Here is a 24,000-nt window from a genome sequence, read left to right as displayed (position 1 = left end):
ATGTATTGGTAAATACAAAACAAATATTTATGATATGCATGTCTTCATTTATTTTTCTTTTGTTCGTGAGTTCAATTGGAAGTAAATGCAATGCAGAAAACAATCAACAATGCAAAATGCTATCCATACGATGAACCGACTCCGAATCAGTATGAAAGAATCATCAGCAGTAAATTGTTATTCTGCTGAGATGTACAATATTAGAAAGAATAGAGAACTCATAATTTTTCTTCTATTATTCTTTGTAGGCATTGAAAGCCTGCCTTGGAAGTGTATGAGAAAGCGCCTTTTATTGTCACACGGTTTATACTCGTAAAAGATGCGATATTTTGGAATTTATTAAAAGCGTCTGGTTTCATGCTTCAAAATGAATTAATGTAACTCCCTGATACTGAAGTCTTATATTTAGACAAATATTGCGGCATTCTTCTTCTGTAAGGAATAGAGCATATGCAGTTAGTATCTAATTGCTATAAAAAATAATTGATCATATAAGGAAATAAATCGTCAGTAGCTCGTGTATCTTAAAGAGTTTCTCCTTTTAAAAGGAAAATGTTGACTGAGAGCAAAACTTTTTATTAAATTCTAGCTTCTTTATTTTATAGTAGATTCAACAGTGCATCTGATGTCTAGGCCAATCTCTTACGACGCTCCTGATTGGCTGTTGATGAGCCAATCACAAGGCTGGAAACTCTCAGTCTCTCGAGAGAGTTCACATAGACAGGATGCATGTTCCACCTCTCCTAAGGGTAAGGGAAATACGTCCTTCAAAAGTATCCTTCAGGAGAGGTGGAACATACATCCTGTTTATGTGAACTCTCTCGAGAGACTGAGAGTTTCCAGCCCTGTGATTGGGTTATCAACAGACAATCAGAAGCGTCGTAACGGACTGGCCTAGACATCAGATGCACGTTTAAATGAAAGATACTTAGGCTGATTATCGTCTTAGAAATGCCATACTTGCTTATTACTTCCAGGCAGAAGTTATAGAAGTAATTTCCAGTTTTCTCTGGAATCATTTGACAACATATATTGGGACGTATGGCAACTGTAAGATTGACATGGTATAGTTGCCATTCATTTCCTCTATATATATATATATATATATATATATATATATATATATATATATATATATATTATATATATATATATATATATATACTTATATGTCAGTTTTTATACAAGTGTTGATTTTCCATTCCAGCACCACCACGCTTCAGCCCAGGCCTCCAGCAAACCGTTTCCGTGCGAAGGGGTTCCAGAGCCTCCCTTGTGTGCAAAGTTTTGGGGGATCCCCCAATTACCTTAATATGGCAGGCAACGCATGTCAATACACACGATAACAGGTAAAGCTTGTTTCTATTTTGTGTGTCTTTCCAATACTTTTATCTGAGTATCGAAGGAAAATGGTTGGGAAAAAGCGAGAGTTGTTGATGAAGGTGACTGTATAAGAAAAAGGTTGTAAGTGGTACGTCGAATAACTCGTGTCTGTAACTACATTGTGCCTGCTGGTGATTGTAAGGAAAAGCTGCAATCAGCGGTAAAAATGGTTGACAAGAGTCGGTTGTACATAGTATCCTTGGTACGTATTGCTGACACATGAAAAATTGTATATCTAATCAGTTTAGATACAATATTTAATATACTTTTTTGTTAAGCTCAATTTGTTGTTGCCTCCAAGTGACTTCGCAAATAATTACTCTTGTGCTAAAAATAACCTCAGGATTTACAGACACCACACATTGTTTAGGTATGTATATATATATATATATATATATATATATATATATATATATATATATATAATATATATATATATTGATATATATATAAACTAAAGTGTTATACCTTTGAAGAAAGGAAAGACTAAAAAATACAAGACATAGACACTTGACATATTCTATAGTAGCTGGAGGATGGTGTGTTAATCTTTAATACATACATATATATATATATATATATATATATATATATATATATATTTCATATATATGTTTGCATATATATATATATATATATATATATATATATATATATATATATATGTATAATAAAAGGAGCCCATAAAAGCGCCAAAATGTAGAAAGTAAGAGAGAGACACCAGCCCCTGAAATATAGTACTCTCCTTACTTTCTAATGTCTGGCGTTTTAGTGGGCTTATTTTTATTAAATGGAATTCTGCTGTAACAGAAAATTTTTATAATATATATATATATATATATATATATATATATATATATATATATATATATATATATATATATATATATATATATACGAAATCTTCCTCGCCTTTCCAGTATGGTTCGTGAAGTCGATGGGGGAGTAAGAGGGGAGCTGATCATTCCGTCTGTGAAAATGGAGGATGCGGGTGAATACCGATGCTCTGCTTCCAACACATATGGCCGGGATTCTCATGTGGTGACTCTTGTTGTACAAGGTAAGAAGAGTCTCCCGGAGGAGAAACGCTACTCTTGATTCAGTGATTTAAGGTAGGACTACACTTACATGAAACTTGGGTAAAAGTATACTGAGATAAGTAACTTCTCTTTGAGGGAACTGTAGTAGTATTATGTGTACTTCATGACATGTTATAGTCGAGGAAATTAGTGAAGATGAGAAAATAAAGATGTAAAATCATCTCTCAAGATTCAAATATACAAATGTAATGTCTCCATGTTTTCTGATGGTGTAAAATGATGAATGTTGCGTGAATAATAACACAAAGAAAATAAAAAATGTTGGTAGAAATATGCAATTGCTGTTGTATTTTTAAAAAAGGGGGTTTTCTGAAATGGAATGCTAGAATGAACTCATTTAAAACAATACCAGGACCAAAAATGACGCCAATGTTCAGGGTTAAATTAGTATCAACTGAAATATACGGCCGTCCTGAGTTGGTTTTATTATGGGTCCTAAAATTCACATGACGAATAACCCACCGGAAAATATGATATTTGGAAGATATGTAAAAAAAATTGACCCGGGCATTTTTCAATTAAGCGAGGCAACTTGCAGATGAATAACCACATTTAAAGAGGTTATTATTTATCGAGAATTGCTGTATTTTTGTTTCTAGATGGGTGTTTCAAATATTCATATTCCAGAAGGGTGTTTCAAATATTCATATTCTAGAAGGGTGTTTCAAATATTCATATTCTAGAAGGGTGTTTCAAATAATCATATTCTAGAAGGGTGTTTCAAATAATCATATTCTAGAAGGGTGTTTCAAATATTCATATTCTAGAAGGGTGTTTCAAATAATCATATTCTAGATGGGTGTTTCAAATATTCATATTCTAGAAGGGTGTTTCAAATATTCATATTCTAGATGGGTGTTTCAAATATTAATATTCTAGAAAGGTGTTTCAAATATTCATATTCAAGAAGGGCGTTTCAAATATTCATATTCTAGATGGGTGTTTCAAATATTCATATTCTAGATGAGTGTTTCAAATATTCCATTGTGTGTATGACCACACGTATAAAATTGAAGTAGTCCTTACGTACATTAAATTAGTTTAATTAAATGTTGCAACAGCTGGGTGTTAACTGAGTGGATACATTTGAAAAAACAACGTTACTGAATGTTTTGCCATTGCATGTTAGCATCTGCACTACTTCAAATATTATCTGTAACATGATATTATACATATACTCATGAAGTAAATGATGTATTCTGCATAAGGAAAAGGTTTAAGGGGGTGTGACTATCATTTTACATTGTATCCTCTTTGGGAGCATGATTGAATTCTTACTGGGTAGGATTAACCATATATATGTAAGAAACTCAACGAATTTGGTATAGTAGGAAATGAATCTGAGAATGTTGATAAAGTCAACTGTTATTCCTTTGTTATATATCATTTCCAAAATATAAAACGTCCAATTTTTATTTATTTATTTATGATTATTATTATTTTTTCTGAACCAGTTCCACCCTGGTTTCCATCTAAGCAGTTACTGATATTTCCGAATGCACATGCAAAATTAGGCTGTCTTGTAAACTCTTATGATATCAGTAAACTTGGTTATGTTGTTTACAAATTATCATTTTGGAACTACCCAATTTTTTTGTTTGAAAACAGCCATTTTTCACTTGTAAATAGCTTAAGATTTTTACTTTGAGGTAGCCTAGTTTTCACTTAGAAATCATCTAGTTTTCCCTATGGAAATAATTTGATCTTCATTTTGAAATAGCCTTATTTGTATTTAGAAATAACCTAATTTGTATTTGGAAATAGCCTCATTTTTATGTGGAAATACACTAATTTTTCTTTTGGAAATAGTCCAATATTCATTTTAGCAATAAACTATTATTCGTTTTAGGAATAGACTTATATTTATTTTGGCAATCGACTATTATTCGTTTTAGGAATAGACTTATATTTATTTTGTCAATAGGCTAATATTCATTTTGGAAATAACATAGATTTTATTTGGAAACAGCCAAATTTCCATTTAGAAATAAAATCGTTTTCGTTTTGAAAAGATCGTCATTTTCCATTTGAAAAAAAAAAAAAAAAAAGAAAGTCTGATATTGATTTGGAAGTATCGTCATTTTCCCTTCTTCCACGAAGACGTGCCAGGATCCCCCCACGGGTTGAGGGTCTCCGAGAGAGGGTCACGGTACCTCAGTGTGTCATGGCTCTCCCCGTCAGCTGCCCTGACGACCATCGACAAGTACATAGTCCAGTACATACCAGCATCAGGTAATTCAGTTTCTCATTTGCTTAATCTTTAATTATTAATCTTTCATTATTCTTAGTCACGTTGAAGATTGAAGGATGGTTATAGTGTCTTGTTGTTCAAACCAACTTTCTTTCCTTTCGTATGACTTATGTCACATTTTAAAGGGTTGACTCCTAACCAGCTGATGTTCTCGAAGGCTATGAATATAATTACAGTAAAGGTCAAGAATGAACTTTCAAACTGTATCTTTTGTAAACGCCATTTACACCAACAAATAAAAACTTTTTTATGATAATTTTTTTTAGTATTGATACATGTGATTTTTCAAATTTAAATGTCCTTGACACGGAGCTTGTTATTACAGTTGCTTGTTTTATGTTAACAACTCAACTAAGCTTCAGTAAATTTTAAAATTATATTATATTCTATATAATATATATCTATATATAATCTATTATTATATATATTTTAATATAACATATATTATAATATAGATATACTAATATATATCTATTATATATCTATATATATATGTGTGTGTGTTGTGTGTGCCTGTGCGTGTGTGTATATAAACTTTATTTTCATCAGAATAAGTAAAATTCATTTGAAGCTCTTGGATACATATTTTATGTCAGCTTATTTAAGACATTGAGAAGTAGACTAATAAACTTTGATAAAATAAAGCTTTGTTATTACCATTTATTTCCCAAGTTCATGAATTTTTCAAAATGTTTCATTTAGCCCTCAATTGAGTAGAGTCTTTTGCATGAGACAAGTTGCTGTTCTTTTCCAATACCTGATGTAATTCAGTGTATATTGTGCTCAAGTGTGCTCTAGAATATCGATTTATATATATCAGAATTATTGCATGATTACGTGAATTCCCTTCCAGTTACGAGTGACGTCAAATATACTTGCATATAATACGTGCCTAAAATCTTTTCACTCCCAGCCAACCTAAAAAAAAAAAAAAAAAAACTTCTGGAAGTATATATCTCTGGAACTGCACTTTGCCCAGGAGTTGTTTATGGAATTGCACTTCTCCTCCTCCTCCTCCTCCTCCTCCTCCTTCTCCTCCTCCTCGTCCTCTTCTCCTTCCGCCTTTTCATCTCTGTTTACGAAACCTCCCGCAACAGGGTCTTGGGGAGACACCGAGGAAGTCGTTGTAGACGGCAGCACTCACACAACTCAACTCGCTCCCCTGCTCCCTGACACCGAGTACTTGGTCAGACTGCTCGCGGCAAACCACTTGGGGTCGTCTCCTCACTCAGAGCCTTTGCAAGTCAGTATTGATTTTTTTTTTTTTGGGGGGGGGGGCGGTGGGGTGGAGTGGGAAATTCCTCTGTCTTCTCTGTTTAGATCTGGAAATTATTCATATTTTCATTTTTCATGCTTCTGCTTTCTTTTTTGAAGTAGGGAATATCAGCTATATTTTCTATTTTTATAAGATGATTGCTGGGTGTGAGTAATTATACTCTCTTTGGTGGTCTAGCCAAAATAAAGAGACAGACTTTGAAAAATCTGATATTATCCCATTATTACGGTGTGTTCAGAGGTGTTGTCTACCCAGGTATATTTTTGCAAATTCTGTCATAATATTGACAAGCGTTCTATGAAGAATTTATTATAAATGTATCATTTTATGAGGTCAGACAAGTTTTTAAGTTTTTGGGTGGAAAAACTTTTGAGGTCAGACAAATTTTTAGGTTTTGGGTGGAAAAACTTTTGAGGTCAGACAAATTTTTAGGTTTTTGGGTGGAAAAACTTTTGAGGTCAGACAAATTCTTAGGTTTTTGGGTGGAAAAACTTTTGAGGTCAGACAAATTTTTAGGTTTTGGGGTGGAAATCTAATTCGTATATGTTAATAAAATTCCTTTGAAAACCAGTCGTAACCTCTTTTAATATAATGACCGAGTTTTTTTCTGAAAGTCAGACAAGGTTGCAAGTGTATTTTGTTGTGATGAAGATTTTTACAGGGAATTTCAAGAATAAGAAAATCAATTATCACTTTTTATGCAAAGCATTTTTTTTTTTGTAAAAGTCAAAACAACTTGTGTAAATATTTGTAGTTATAAAACGGTTTCTCAGATTTATTCTGGTAAAAATCGAATTTACAAGAATATTTTCTTATTGGTTTTGTTATAAGGAAAATTACCAATTTGTTTATCCTTTTGTTTATAACCATTCTCGTGGAAAGGGCAGTGATAAACTATTTTACATTATTTGCCAAATGATCCCGTAAGTTCCACGAACTTGCAAGGTAGCTCTTATGGGAATTGGTGAGTACCTGTTAGACAATGAAAAACGGTTGATTGAATTTTGAATGCATGTATATATATATATATATATATATATATATATATATATATATATATATATATATACTCGTATATCTTGACATGCTTTAGCAAGGTCTGTGGATTGAGCCCAGCTTACCGACCTCCAAAATACTCGTCTGTGAATGGGTACCAGTGTCAGCTGAGGTCAAAGAGAAAAATACATGAGAATATCATTCCTTGACGCCCCCCTGGAGAATGGTGCTTGACAATTTATATAATATATATATATATATATATATTATATAATATATATAATATATTATAATATATGTATATAGAATATAATATCTATATATATATATATTATAATATATATATTTACATTAATATAATTATATATATTATATATATAAACATATATATAAAGATAAATGCCACGAAGGAAAAATAAACGAAGGAGGTCTGCAAGATCTTTCGACTTTAAAAGTCCTTTATCTGCTCAGTAAAGGACTTTTAAAGTCGAAAGATCTTGCAGACCTCCTTCGTTTATTTTTCCTTCGTGGTATTTATCTTTATTTATGGATTTATCACGTTCCTAACTTTCGTGATTCAGTTATACATACATACATAGATATATATATATATATATATATATATATATATATATATATGTATATATATATATATATATATATATATATATATATATATATATATATATATATATATATATATATATATTGTGTTGGTATGTGTAAAATAATGATCGTCAACTACTCTGCTTGCAAAATAAGGTTACACATTTTCTCTCACTCTTTACTAGAAAAAAAAAAAACTCCCCCAAAAATACTCACCTCTTAAAGATAACTCAGGGAAAAAAAAATGCATAAGTTGAGGTAATTTATATGTGGATATTTTGTAATGTATGCGTCGTCACGTTCCTTATCCCGTCCTTTGCAGGTGAGGACGGAAGGAGAGGCGCCCTCGGCGCCGCCCACGGGAGTGAGGGCGGATGCCGTTTCGGCGAACAGCATCAGGGTGATGTGGGAGCCTCCCCCAGGCCACACCCACCACGGGGATCTCCTGGGTTACAACTTGGGGATTAGGAGGCAGGAGTGAGTGTCTTCTTCTTCCTCTTCCTCTCTTTCCTCCCTTCGCTCTCCTTTTGCCTCTCTGACTTTATTCTGAGTTTGTTTTCGGTCTTAGATTTTAACTTGTTAGTTAGTTAGTCTATATATTTATTATTTCCCTTCGTCACATATTTCAGTCTCTTCCTTTATTCTGAGTTTGTTTTCAGTCTTAGATTTTAACTTGTTAGTTAATTAGTCTTATATATCCATTATTTCCTTCTCTCTCGTATTTCCCTTCGTCACATATTTCACATACGATTTTATTCAGCAGAAGTTCTGTAGGATTAATGATACGTTTTTGTTCGTAGATTTTTATTTATTACTTAATTTATCTTCATATGTTTATTATTTTTTCTCTCTCATGTTCCCCTTTGTCACATGTGTCACATATTGTAATTTTATTCAGCGGACGTCCTTGATGAATTATGGTATATCATTTTGGGTAGAATATTTTCACTATTTCTTTTGGTCAAAATGTTTATTTTTACGGTTTCTCTGTTCTGTTTTAATTTTAAACTCTTCTTTTCATAAGAATACATTTTCCTTTATTTTTCCGTATTTCTTTACAACCCTGCATAGAACGTAATTTTTTTATACAGTAATTACCGAATGCATTCATGTCTTTTTATGTCTTCGCTTTCTTTTCTTTTGTGTTCACACAGCGTAATCTCCCATTTCATCTATTTATTCAAGATTATTCCTTATATATCTTTCTTGTTTTCTTTTTATGTATGGATTGGCGTAACAATTTTAATTTTAATTTTTTTTCGTTCTTTTTCCATTTATCTTGATCCCTTGTTGTTTCATACATCCTTATTTTTCTATTTTGCACAACCGTAGAATTTTAGCTTTCAGGGAGTTTTATTTGATTTGCACGTTATTCTCATTCCCCATATATATATATATATATATATATATAATATATATATATATATATATATATATATATATATATATATATATATATATATATATATATAGTGTGTGTGTGTATGTATATATATATATATATATATATATATATATATTATATATATATATATATATTACTATATATATATATATATATATATATTATAATTCAGTGGCATTGCAGTAATAATAGTACTCTGCTCATACATTCACTTTATATATATATATATATATATATATATATATATTATATATATATATATATATATATATATATATACAGTGGGCTCCCTGTATTTGCATTCTCCAGATTCGCGGACTCACACATTTTAAGCATTTTTTTAGGGGTTCCAACTATTCGTGGGTTCTAACTATTCGTTGGGGGGGGAGGTCTGGTACACATCCCTGTGAAAAGGGTGAGGACCACTGTATATATATATATATATATATATATATATATATATATATAATATATATATATATATATATATATGACTGTATGGTGATTCAAACATTACATTTTAATTTCCCTGTATCAGTGTGGGTGGCGATGGCTCGTATAATTTTACCGTTGTGGGCGTGGGAACTGGTGGCAGCAATGGGCGTGAGATGGTCTCGGGTTTGTCCCCATGGGCGCAGTATGCAGTTGTTATGAGGGCATACAATACACACGGCCCTGGACCTCTGTCTTCTCCTGTTGTCGTTCGTACAATGGAAGACGGTAAGTGTGACCTTGAAATATTACAAAAATGTCAGTGATTTATATGCTATCCTGGGTCAATGACCTTTCCCTGTAACTGGCAGTCATTAACCTTGAATCCATTGCATGAAGGCATTATTGTTTTCATATTACACGTTACCTGGACTCAGTTCCTCGTTGGACGAGTGGGTTATGTGCTGGCCTACTGATTCGGTATTCACGAGTGTGGTTCCCCGCTCTGCCAACGTGGAATCAGAGGAATTTATTTCTGGTGATTAGAGATGTTGTTCAGATCCCACAATAAGCTGTAGGTCCCGTTCCTAGATAACAAATTATTTCCTAGCCACATAGAAAATATCTAATCCTTCCGGCAAGCCCAAGGAGAGCTGTTAATCAGCTCAGTAGTCTGGTTAAACTAAGATATCTTAACTTATTAACATTACGAGAATACCCGGAGTTAATGGCTTTTGTATGTTACCTGGAGCGGTCAACCTGTGGCTATTGAATTTTATATATAGCCGGGAATCAGGAAGTATAAAATCAATTTTGTAATGGTAAGGATGTAGGCAAAGTCGTTTATGATAGCCTCCCATGTATGAAATTAGAAATTTTAATCGTTTACTTCCTTGGAAAGCATTTTTTAACAGTGTTTATGAGGAATATAAAGCCTTCCCCAGTTTATATCATGTTTACATTGCTTTTCTCTCGCGTTTTCCTCTTTGGTTATGCAAGGTCTCCTGATCTCCTAATGCCTGCTCATGAAATCCATAAATCTTGAGTAATTCACCGTCATTACCTGTTACGGAATAAGCAATGCGATATGACTCGCTTTAGCCAGAGTCTTTGTTACTAAAAGCTGTCTAGTAAGGAGATTGATAAACATTTCAGTGCCAGCTGCAGCGCCCATGGGCGTGGAGTGTAGTGGTGTTGCCGGTGGGTCTTCTCTGATAGTGAGATGGGCGCCCCCTCCACCATCTACCCATAATGGCATCCTGCAAGGTTATAGGCTGACTCTCACCAGGATAGATGAGACGACAGGTAGGTGCCTATATCTGTCGATGCATTTTATACACACACACACACACACACATACGCTTACATAAATGCATATAAATACATCCATACATACATATATATATGTGTATATATAAATGTATATATATGTATATATATACGTATATATACGTATATATATATATATATATATATATATATATATATATATATATATATATATATATATATATATATATATATATGTGTGTGTGTGTGTGTGTGTGTGTGTATATATAAATGTATATATATGTGTATATATATATATATATATATATAGTATATATATATATATATACAATATTGAAACATTTGTCCATAACTCATACATGCTAATTAACTAGTGAATAATATTTGAGGCTTAATGATTTTTTTTATCATACATCTAATGTCTGTCCTATGAATAGAAATATACATAATTGTGTATGCATATTATTGTGATGATACATCCAGACATACATACCTACAACATTCATATATGTATGTAATATATATATATATATATATATATATATATATATATATATATATATATATATATATATTACTCCTTTTGCTCTGATGTGTCTTGTTTTCAATATCTTTCAAAGACAAAGTCGAAGAACTGAGGAAGATGACCAGCGGGCGAGAAGAGACCGTAAGCGGTCTTCGGCCGTGGACCAACTATACCGTCAGTGTGGCAGCCACGACCAAGGCGGGGGCGGGGGTGGCCTCTCATGACCTCACTTGCACCACGAAGGAGGACGGTAAGAACCATTAGAAGTCTTCTCTCTCTCTCTCTCTCTCTCTCTCCTCTCATCTGTGTATATATTATGTTATATAATATGTGTGTTTGTGTTTATATTTATAAATATATATTATATAACACATATATACAAATATATCTGTGTAGAGAGAAAGAGAGAGAGTGAGAGAGAATACGTTTGTATATAAAACAAGAAGGTCTTAAGTCCATATTGCATACACAAGCATGCAACACACACGCGCACACACACACACACACACACACATATATATATATATATATATATATATATATATATATATATATATATATATATATATATATATAAAGGTTTTTGCCACGAAGGAAAAAATTGAAAAAAGCGAGATAGCCGAGTACTTTCGGTCCTATTCGGACCCTTTACTGAGGCTATCTCGCTTTTTCATTTTTCCTTCGTGGCAAAAAAACCTTTATTTATACATAGCATCACGTTTTATATACTTCGTGATCCAAGTTATTTCATATATATGTGTGTGTGTGTGTGTGTGTGTGCGTGTGTGTGTTTAGGGAGAGAGAGAAAAAAATGTGAACACTTAGCTCTTTAACCCATGAGCTTGGCAATACCAATATTGTGTTAAAATGACGAGCGTGGATGCAGAATACCACTCTTGTCCTCTTTTCTTATGAAAACACAAAGTTGGTCTCTGGATCACCAGGCATGAAAGGTCTCACGTCAACTCCAAAAATACATTTTATGGATTTTTCCGCTGGACGACAAGTTCAGTAATAAAGACTATTCAAAGTGCGGATAAAAACTTTGTCCTTTATTCTGTGATAAATATATATTATTATTATTATTATTATTATTATTATTATTATTATTATTATTATTATTATTATTATTATTATTATTGATCTACGTAAATTATAGGGTAGCAACCATATGAGTTGAATGGCTATTATTATTAAGTTAATTATTAAATAGTGTAGCAACCATATGAGCTGAATGGCTATTATTATTATAATTAATTATTAAATAGTGTAGTAACCACATGAGCTGAATGGCTATTATTATTATTGATTATTAAATAGTGTAGCAATCATATGCGTTTAATGGCTATTATTATTATTAATTATTAGATAGTGTAGCAACCGTATGAGTTGAAAGGCTATTATTATTATTATTATTAATTACTAAATAATGTAGCAACCATATGCGTTTAATGGCTATTATTATTATTAAATATTAAATAGTGTAGCAACCATATGAGCAGAATGACTACATTTATGTAAATGAAATAACTTCGGCAACAAGATCATTGAGATATTATTTAGAGATATAATTGCACACTAGCAGCAATGATTACATAATGAAATGAACAATAAACAATTAAAGAAAAGCACGCCGATGTCTAAACAACCAAAGCAAAGGTGTCCAAGAGTTTATCTCCAAGCAAGAAAACTCTTAAAAAAAGTCCAAGTAGCAAAACTAATTTTTAACATTTGTCTACAGTTTAAGCTGCACGTGTTAGTGATAGTAGTGACGTGCAAAAGTGACTTTAATATTTTTTTTCTTAATTTATATCACCATTTTAGGTTAACTGTTATTGCAGTGGCATGGGAATAAATCGTGATCTCCTTTGATGAGTAAAATGCTCCCACGGTGTGATTCAATTTCCTGTCATTACACAGTTACAAGAAACATTGTGTCAGGCAGACGTTCTCTATACCTTTTAATTTAGTGTTTTGACTCGTAAGACAATATCCACATGTGAGTTTTCATTAGTTTCTTTTACTTTTGTTATGTGGCTTTTTCTTTACTTCAGGTATACAAAATATCCCGCCTGGAAGTGTTTTCAGTGCACAGTTTAATATATCATGTATGCGTAAGATTTTGCATCCGCTAATTAACTTATAACTGATCTTGGAAGTCAAGTTAACGGGAGTTATTGTATTAAATTATATTTTCAAAAGTAATCATTATCTGTAAGTGTTTTCAGTGCACAGTTTAATATAATTTTAAAGCTATTATTCAATATCATGTATGCGTAAGATTTTGTATCCGCTAATTAACTTATAACAGATCTCAAAATTCAAGTTAACGGGAGTTATTGTATCGAATTTCCAAACGTAATAATTATCTGGTGCATACAATGACAGTGGTTTGACATCCAGTAAGCTACAAGCACATTTCTTGTGTAAGTGGCAGCGCAATATTCGTCAATAACTCGAGCTGCAGTGGTTTTTGAAGTCATTCTTTGTAAGTTGCGGCTTCAGAAGAAATACAATCTTAATAGCAAGGTTTTCATAAAATTCTTAAACATTAATGAGCGAATGCCAAATATGTATGTTCACCCTGAGTTTTTTTTTTTTTTTTTTTTTTTTTTTTTTGCAAATAAATCCTCATAAAAAAATTAAAGTGTGTCCATAATAATTAATTTTATTATTTGATATCAAAATTGATAATGCAATTAGATTTAAAAGTGCAAAATATTTAGTAGCATTTCGCGCTACGTGCAAACGAAGTTGTATTTAACAACCCTGAAGCACCAGCGCCGGATGATTCATTGTTTGCGGCCTGCGGTTTAATGAGCAAAAGCCAGACAAAACAAATGCGTCAATAAGCTTCTCTCTTCAAGCTAAGAGTCATTCACTCACTTCCTCTTTTGTCTGTCGAACAGTGGCTGGGATTCCCCGCGGGCTGAGAGTTCTACAGTCAGACGTATCTTCCGCTCTGCTGACTTGGTTAGCGCCCAAACCACCCACGGGTGTCCTTTTGGCTTACACAACACCCCCCTTCACCACACAAGGCCTCCCCACGCCCGTGCTCCCATAGAACATCCCCTCCACGCCCAGGACAACTCCCACACGCTCACGCCGCTCTCCAGGGGCACCCACGAGTTCTGGATGACCGCGAGGACCAGGGTTGGAGAAGGACCCCCGTCGCCTACTGTCAAGTTGACGATGATGGACCCGGGTGAGGAATCTGCTCTGAAACGCCAGGAATTGTGCGGATGTGGCTGTAGTCTTTTTGAATTTGTGTGTGTCAGGGAGGGGCCTGCGTAGTCATTTCGAATTTATGTGATTTGCTTTTTATTTTTATGCAACGGGCTCTTCATAGAGAAGGTTATAATTGTGCTTGCTTGTATTTTGCTTCAATAATTTCAGTAAAATATTGAAAGTAAGCAGTGAGAATGTGTAATATTTTCTTATGATGGATGTCTAAATAATGACAGAAATAATTGTAGTTGTATGTTTTTTTTGGGGGGGGAGGGTCCACACCATCGCCTCCAACGCCATGCAAAGCAAAGAATCACTGTGAAATTCCTCCTCTAGTGTCTATCCTGTGCTTTCACTTCCACAAATCTCCACTCGTTTCCAATTTTGTCCCATAGTTCTCATCTAAGTAGATCCGGGTCTTCCAATTCTTCGGAGGCCCGGAGCGCACAAACGCCACTAACACATACTATTCTTTCAGGTGTGGTACTTAGGACACGGCCAAGTGATTTTCATAACCCATTTCATCGTTTTGTCATCTACATGTAGAACTTCGGTCGTTCTTCTTAAAGCTTTATTCTCTTTATTCTCAAATCGACAAAATCTTTAAGTTGTAGATTAAATGTCATAACTAGGCTATGACACTATCCCGGTTATATATGTAGTTTCAGTCTGTCTGATTTCCAGATCTTGTTCAACCTTCACATTGTTTGATTATCTTCTTTTTAGCCATTCACTAAATTCCATCTCAGGAGAAACTGCACTGGACATCACCCCAATGTTTTCCATCCAGTTGTAAATATAGCTGATATAAGAATTATGATATTAAGTAACATTTCTACAGTAGACTTTGTGGCGTTTTTCTGATTAAGACAGTATCATCTACAAATTGTAAGTCAGCCAAGTTACCATCGTTAATTAATGTAAACGTTCCTTTCCATTGCGGACAACTTTTTCATTGTAAACCCCACGAGAAGGACAAACAGATAAGGTGACAAACATTTCCCTGTCGCACCCCAGTATTTAAAGCAAATTCACTAGGCAAGAATCCATCAGCTTTAACTTTGTATCTGATTCGTTTCTTAGATACTTTTAGGTAGCTTGACGCATTTTACGAAAATGCCCAAATACCGAAGTGATAGAAGAGCAAACATAATATCTCTCGTTGTAATGATTCTTTTCATATTAATTGTCAGTCAGACACATGGCCGGTCTCTCTGGATGCCTAAGTAAAATGAAATATTGCTTTAATCCTGGAATCATTTTCCGTCTTGTTATTAAATCGTAGAATATCGAAATAAACGAAAGGTATTGGTATTGACTGTATTTGCAGGCATAAGTCTCTTCCATCGAACCCAGTCACTCTCTTCATCTCTCAGAACAACTCGACGTGAATAACTCTTTCTTTGAATTCACGCCGCATGAATTATTCTCCGTTCGAATTCGTGTCCTGTGAATTATTCTCAGTCTGAATTCAGCCGATAGACCACTTTTAGGCTGCTGTCAAAACAACAATAATCGTACCTCGTATATTCACCTGCAAATGAATATACGGCTGCAACCGCGAATTCCCTTTCTACATTAATTAATTCTCGGCCAGATCATGTAAACTGCATATCAGAATAATAGGGATTTCACACAATATCTTTCCTCAGATGAATTAATGATTGCATAATTGTATATGTTACGACATTACAGACTACATGCGTGCCTATTATATATATATGTGTGTGTGTGTATGTGTGTGTGTGTGTGTGTACACATAGGTGTCTGTGTCACTAGATTCTGGGTTTCTTTATGTTTCATAGGTTTCGAGGCTGAATAGAATTTGCTTTTTGCATAATATCGGTGGTCATCTGTATATTAATGCTTCGATGTATAATTCTTGTATATTCGTATTTTACATTTTCTTATTTTCATATACATACAAATAGCTGTGTTTCCGTGTTTTTATACATAAAGTATAGTATATAATTTTTATATTGAGATTTGATATAAATGATTGAATACGTGTACTTTCTGCCTCTTTATCTACGTATATGTATATGAGAGTCATAAGGACAGACAAAGTAAATGAATGAAAGAAACCACCTTGTTATGATTAATTGCTCAGTGATCACTTCGAATAATTATACAAGAGTATAGAAATAAAAAAAAGAAACATGGTTGGTCCCTTTTTGTTTTAAAGAGATTTTGGCTATAAAATATCTCTCTCTCGCTCTCTCTTTCCTCTTACTCTAATTCCTCTGCTTCATACCCAATCACAGTACCCGCCGGCGTGGCATCTGTCGGAGGACTGGTGACGACTACCCAAGGTGAGGACGTTCGCTTGCCCTGTGTGACGGTGGGCATTCCTAGGCCACGCCCCATTTGGACGATGCATGGAAGGCAGATTCACAAGACTGTCAGGTGGGTGTACTGTCATGGAGGTGGTTTTCTAAGGAATCTTATAATTACTGAAGAAAACGACGGACATAAAAGCATGAGCTTGTATTCTAAGTTGTCTTACCACCCCCAACCCCCTCCATTTTCTACAGGCGTCAAAGAATATGGTTGTATTGATGTCAGATTATTAAGCCAAAGTGTTTTGTCATTTTCTCATTCTTGCAACCTTGTTCTACCTGTTAGTCAGGTCATCTACTCGATTCTTCCACACGCATAGATTTTTATCCGACACTAAGTTAATTTTATATTCGGCTAATTGTGGTGTATTTGAACTCTTTATTTGTTTTTTGATTGGTATTGTTAATTAGTAGAAGTTTTGGTTTTAATATTAGCAGTAGTAGGTTTATGGTGATAAATACTTTGATTGTTAGGTGTGAACTATAGGCATTCTTTACGTTGTAGCTGACACACGTCGATTAGAAACGCCTCAGTGGCGTGATCGGTATGGTCTTGGCCTGCCACCTCGGTGGCCGCGAGTTCGATTCTCGGGCATTCCATTGAGGGGTGAAAGATGTGTATTTCTGGTGATAAAAGTTCACTCTCGTCGTGGTTCGGAAATCACGTAAAGCCGTTGGTCCCGTTGCTGAATAACCACTGGTTCCACGCAACGTAAAAACACCATACAAACAAACAAACACATGTCGATTAGGACTCTTTCGAAAACATGTCACTGGGTACAAAATATCGCTGTGATAGACAAAAGCTCAGTATGAGAGAAATGCATAACTGATGGAGGTAGCTGTAACTTTTGTAGCCGCTGCAATTAAAAAGCGAGAGGAATGTGTAGAAGAAGGCAGCAAATAATCTTGCAGAAGCTGAATATGAATAAGGAAATTTATAGTTGTTAAAGAAAATTGCCGTATTAGAACGAGTTGCAATTACAAATGAATGCTAAGAGTATTTAAAAAATAGACTTCAAGACAGAAGGAAACGGCAATTATCGAAGAAAGTTACGAACACAGAAGAAAGCCTCAGATCTAGGGCACCATTCGTCTTGATCAGTTCTCACTCCCGGAGCCTGATTTGTTGCCCAAGTGGTAGGATTTAGGTGGGCACCTACTTGGCACTAATGCTTCGTTATGACCTGCCGTCTGTTCGATTGTTGTCTTTATCACTTATGTTTGGCAAAGTTTACGCTTTACTCTTGTTTTACCTCTGTCTCCTGATTACCAGTTTACTCGCTTTACTTTGACGCTTTGGTATTAATTTGTTCATTTGTCTGTCCTTCTTATAACTGGTCTCCTCTTTCTGTATTTCATGTTACCTTCTGTTACTTCTTTCTCCCGAACACCATAATCTTTGAAAGCTGGAATTTCAAGTAAATGGCCCCTTTGGGCGGCTTCTTACACATGCATAGGATTCATCTAAGATCAGTTGTCAATTCTATTCGTAATTTAATTTTTGCTGATATTTAATATTAGTATTATATAAGTCCAATAGTTTTCTCTCTCTCTCTCCTCTCCTTCTCCCCCTATCTCTCTCTCTCTCTCTCTCTCTCTCTCTCTCTCTATCCATATATGTCCAGAAGTGATTTCTGACTACTTATCCAAACCCTTTGAAGTATTTAGCAAAAACATATCTTGTATCAAGAAATGTTGAAGCATAAAAAGTCATCGTAGGTCATTTCTACCATCGATTTGTGTGATTTCTTGCCCAGTTCAATTTTTTGGAGAATATACCCTAAAAAATTCACACACACACAAAAAAAAAACTATGCAAAAAGTTTCTCATCACTAATAATTTCTTTTGCTATTTCGAAAGACGTTTCAGGCCGCTAACTAAACTGAAGTACTTGGCACTGCAACTTGACCGTAGCACTGTTAAACCAATAGAAATTATTAACTAAAAAAAAATTAAAACTTTCGTTTTGAATAATTTACTGTTTCATGCAATAACCGATGAACAATTTATTTTCCTCAGGTTCAACATAGAAGACGAAGGTTCACTCGTCATCCGTGGGATCGAGAGAGGGGACCGTGGGAACTATACGTGTTCCATACACACCGTTCGTAAACATCCTTACGTTCACACGTCTGCTACGTATAGCTTGCATGTCCAAGGTAAATAGGTTATTATTATTATATTATTATTATTATTATTATTTATTATTATTATTATTATTATTATTATTATTATTATTAGTCCAACGTAATTTTATTATTATTATTATTATTATTATTATTATTATTATTATTATTGTCCTCCAATTCGACTGGGTGTATTTATAGTATGGGGTTCCGGGTTGCATCCTGCCTCCTTAAGAGTCCGTCACTTTTCTTTCTATGTGCGCCGTTTCTAGGATTACACTCTTCTGCATGAGTCTAGGGCTACTTCAGCCCTCTAGTATTATTATTATTATTATTATTATTATTATTATTATTATTATTATTATTATATGAAGGTAGGAGACCCTCTCTCAAACATGTGTTGTTCAAGAGAATGGCAGCATCAGTGGTATGATTTTATATCTGGTCTTTTCAATTCTTATTCTTATTTTTCTTCTCATCAGGGCTGATATTTGCTAATAGCTGGCCGATGTTCATATTTTTTTTTTTTTTTTTTTTCTAGAAAATAGGGGAAATGGCTTCCAAAATATTAATTTAGGCATGTGGTAGCTAAAAGTGGAGTATGATCTACGTAGAGTTCGCAAATTGTAGAGTCTGGAAAATAAGGATTTGCTGTATTATTATAATTATTATTATTATTTTATTATTATTATTATTACTATTATTATTATTATATATGTTACAAGGGCAAATAAAATTATTATTATTATATTATTTTTGTTGTTGTTGTTATTGCTCTCTTTTTAATATATTATTATCAATGTTGCTGGTTGCTTTGTTTTAGCAGATGGCAGGTGTTTGTGTTAATGTATTTACATTGCTTTATTTAGTTTCATCTAGTTTTGAGCCTTTATATTTTTTCGTAATTTTACAAACTAGTTACACAAGTAGGTAATTTTGAATAAATTCGTTTCATACTGTTCACTATTTGAATATCTAATATTTCCTTATATTTCAAAAAAATTATACACGGAGAGCACTTGCTGTTAAGGCCTGATGGGTCAAAGAACGCAGAATTATAGTTAAAAAACAACTGATGTGTATCTTCTGTATTTCAAGTGAAAAATAACTTTTTCGTTTTGTAATGTTTTTACTTCTTTTGCAACTTGGATCAGTTAGTTCCATTATTTATACTGCATTCAAAAGAACATCACTATTTATTCAATTAGTCATTCAATAAGGCCAGCATTGCAATTTCTATCAGCAAAGGATATTTCTACGAGATTAGCTTCATCGTCCTTTGAAATACCCACATATTTCACTTCATTGATTTTTGTTTTATTTTTGGATTATTGATTGATTTAACTTTTCATTTCCTTTCAGAATGTCCACGCGTGTTTCATGTAAATGTCATTGATTGTTAAAAAATGTTGGCTTAGATATTCCTCCAATTAATCTGTGTTCTTTGGTAAAAAATTTTGAAATAGAACATTAAAATTTGGACTAGATTGTTTCTAAAAACAATTAATTGTTTAAAAATCCTCAATCAGTTGTCACGCATTAAATTTTCTTTACGTCATACAAAGAGAACTTTTAAAGTCCCTCCATTACTCAGGGGACCTTTTTTTCTCTTTTTCCTTTCCCCAGTTCCGCCCAGCGCTCCGTCAGTTCACATCTCCGACGCCACGTCCTCGAGTCTGACCGTGTCCTGGTCTGCCGGAGACACGGGCGGAGCGGCGGTGAAGGCGTGGGCTGTCTGGTGGCGGGCTGCTGCTGGAGGAGGATCGTGGCACACGAGAGAACTGGGGCGGACCTACACTTCGCATGTCATTGGAAACCTTCAGTGTGGGGCAGAGTACCAGGTGAGCTGTTAATTAAGGACAGGAGCGTCTATTCATCAACAGTACGAAATTGGGTTATTAACTTTTTTTTTTTTAACAGCTCTCCTAAGGCTGACCCGAAGGATTAGATATTTCTACGTGGATAGGAACTAAAGCTGGTTCACTTAAGGTAGATTCTTGGGTGAGCCCTATCTCTACGAGACGTTTGTTTGGCGGACGCTGATTGGCTGGGAGCTGCCTACCTCCCGGTACCAGCCAATCAGCGGCCGCCAAACAAACGTCTCGTAAGCATACGGCTCATCCAAGAATCTACCTTAAGTGAACCAGCTATAGTTGGTTATCTAGCAAGGCGACTTACAGCTTGTTGGGGATTCCGAACCAAATTATATCCAGATTTGAAGTTCTTTCACCAGAAATAAATTCTTCTAATTCCGCGTTGACAGAGCCGAGACAGAATATTAAGTGCGTGGATGAATGTGTTAGATTGGTAATTGATATTAATATGAACATCTGAAAATTTTCCTATGCAAAATATATATTGAAATGTCCGTACACGTGTAGTGTGTGGTTTAAGATCGCGAGAGATATCACATCAATCGCAGAATGTTGATTTAGGGCAGATATATCGATGAACATTAAAACTGGGAAGCAAATTTTTCTCACGCACGCACGAACAAACATGTAAGCAAGCTTTTTGACGTAATGATGGAAATTGAATTCATTCAGGCCTGCAATATATGCTTATAGGTCACATGCATTTATTAATGTTATGAAAGCGAATGATTACTAATTTTTTCCTTGTTCACATATACAGGATGAATATTTATGTGTTTGAACATCAAAATAGAAACTGCATTTATTCCCCATGCAACTTGTCATTGTAGGCCATACGTATGCATGGGCCGGATTCTGTAATTATAGAATGATAATAATAATAGAATTATAATAATAACCTCTGTGGAGACTGGCAAGATGTGTATGTGTGTGTATGCGTGCCTAAATGTATACGACTTAATACCATTTCCTCTTATTCTAACTTAATACACTAAAGGTGTGTTTTGAACATATGTCTTTGCCTGTTACATGTATGTGTGTATGTATGTATGTATGTATGTATGTATGTATGTGTGCTTTCGTCGTTACCTATAGGATCCACTATTTTAGTACAATTCTCTCTGAGATATCACTCACATACGTACAGTAAACAGGTATGTATGGTATGTATGTATTCTTACGTCGTTACCTATAGGATCCACTATTTTAATACACTGTCCTCTGATATATCGCTCACATACGTACAGTAAACAGTGTGTAAGTATTTATGTATGCTTACGTCGTTACCTATAGAATCCACTATTTTAATACACTTCTCTCTGAGATATCGCTAACATACGTACAGTAAACAGTATGTATGTATGTATGTATGTATGTATGTATGTATGTATGTATGTATGCATGCTTACGTCGTTATCTATAGAATCCACTATTTTAATACACTTCTCCTTGAGATATCTCTCACGTACGTACAGTAAACAGTATGTAAGTATATATGTATGCTTGCGTCGTTACCTATAGAATCCACTATTTTAATACACTTCTCTCTGAAATATCGCTAACATACGTACAGTAAACAGTATCTATGTATGTATGTATGTATGTATGCTTACGTCGTTACCTATAGAATCCACTATTTTAATACACTTCTCTCTGAGATATCACTCACGTACTTACAGTAAGCAGTATGTATGTAAGTGTATGAAAATCGTTAAAGTAACGCAACCAGCAAATATCTCTCTGATACTGATGCACACTTACTGACATTTGTATATTTGTATGTATGTATGTATATGTGTCCTAGCGAATGTCTCTCTGATATACATAAGAAATTTCCCATACTGAAATATGTATGTATGTATGTATGTATGTATGTATGTATGCATGTACGTCCTTACCTGCAAAGCCATTATGGTAGAGCACTTTTCTCTGAGATATCATACATACACGTACAGTATACTTTATGTATGTGTATGTATAAAAAAACTAAGGTAGGTAACGTTCCAGTAAATCTCTCTCTGATACACTTAAGAAAATTTCACAATCTTTCATTTTGTGTGCGTGCGTATGAATGTGAGTATGTATGTACGTATTTGTCTGCTCTAGTGCCTATAGAACCCCTAATGATGACAGATACCGCAATTGATAACCCCCCCCCCACCCCCACCCACCTTGCCACCGATATTGATTTCTAAATTTGGCAGGGCCACCAAAAAGCATTAAAAGATCCCGCATACTGCAAAGCCAAAATAAAAGTTGCGGTGATTTACAATGATTAAAACGACTGATCGGAGTAATTAGCCGTCGTTAATGCATCAAAGCAATTCATCTAAATGAGCAATAAAGGTAACAATGAATAGATATTGAAATGCGTTGCGGTAGACGGTCGGGGAATGGGTGGGTGGGATGGGGGATAGGGCTTGACTTAGAGGGCGGGGTGGGGCTGGCTGGGGTAGGTTACATGTTGGGGTAGGGGGGGGAGGGGTGGAGATCACTTCGGTAACTGCTGATGTACAGAAATGTCACTGATGATTATTACACTCTTAATACGGCCATTGTACGCTGTTGCTGACGAATCTGATCTGATCTCTCTCTCTCTCTCTCTCTCTCTCTCTCTCTCTCTCTCTCTCTCTCTCTCTCTCCCCCCATTTAAGCTCTACAAGATTAATGGCTTATTGTCATATGTGCGCCAGTAATCATTTCAGTGAATGGAGTGTGATTTGTACGTTGCAGCGAGTAAGATTACGCTGGTAGTTATTGCCGGATTTTTAAATGAATGTGTGTACATGTGCTTCATGCACATGAGAGTAAAACTGTGTACTTTAGCTGTTACGTATCTTGTCTCACACAATAATCTGAGCTCCTTACAAACTTGATCCTAATTTTTCTGCTGCCACCAATTCTCCCTCGAAGTAGGTAGGTCTAGAGTATGAGAAGCCGCTCATAAGCAAGAGGGATGAAGTTGCGAGACTCACGCCCTATCCCTTTCCTGCCTCCACACTGAAAGAGGGACATCGACTGTGATCCTTAGCCATAGACTTTTTTCTATGGGCTGCTCTATGAGCAAGAGCCCGTGCTGGCGTAAGGCCAGCTTAATCTTCAACAACAGCAATTTTTCTTGACTCTAGTGTACTAGGAACGGAAAACTGATTTAAAGACCACTG

The 24,000-nt window shown here is 34.5% G+C and overlaps 1 protein-coding gene across 1 annotated transcript in view; it reads left to right on the top strand.

Moving 5' to 3' along the window:
• LOC135219217 (cell adhesion molecule Dscam2-like) overlaps positions 1–24,000 on the top strand; it is a 275,739-nt gene that overhangs the window by 237,514 nt on the left and 14,225 nt on the right. The window contains 13 exon segments of the mRNA XM_064255786.1: positions 1,208–1,349; positions 2,304–2,443; positions 4,584–4,715; positions 5,832–5,977; positions 7,935–8,089; positions 9,556–9,737; positions 10,605–10,754; positions 11,360–11,515; positions 14,175–14,287; positions 14,290–14,470; positions 16,758–16,899; positions 18,856–18,995; positions 20,589–20,803. Of these exon segments, the coding sequence (XP_064111856.1) occupies positions 1,208–1,349; positions 2,304–2,443; positions 4,584–4,715; positions 5,832–5,977; positions 7,935–8,089; positions 9,556–9,737; positions 10,605–10,754; positions 11,360–11,515; positions 14,175–14,287; positions 14,290–14,470; positions 16,758–16,899; positions 18,856–18,995; positions 20,589–20,803 (1,994 nt within the window).

This window comes from Macrobrachium nipponense, chromosome 1, assembly GCF_015104395.2.
Source record: "Macrobrachium nipponense isolate FS-2020 chromosome 1, ASM1510439v2, whole genome shotgun sequence".
Taxonomy (NCBI): domain Eukaryota; kingdom Metazoa; phylum Arthropoda; class Malacostraca; order Decapoda; family Palaemonidae; genus Macrobrachium; species Macrobrachium nipponense.
The sequence above is the reverse complement of the archived record's forward strand: the minus strand, read 5'-3'. Positions and strand labels throughout refer to the sequence as shown.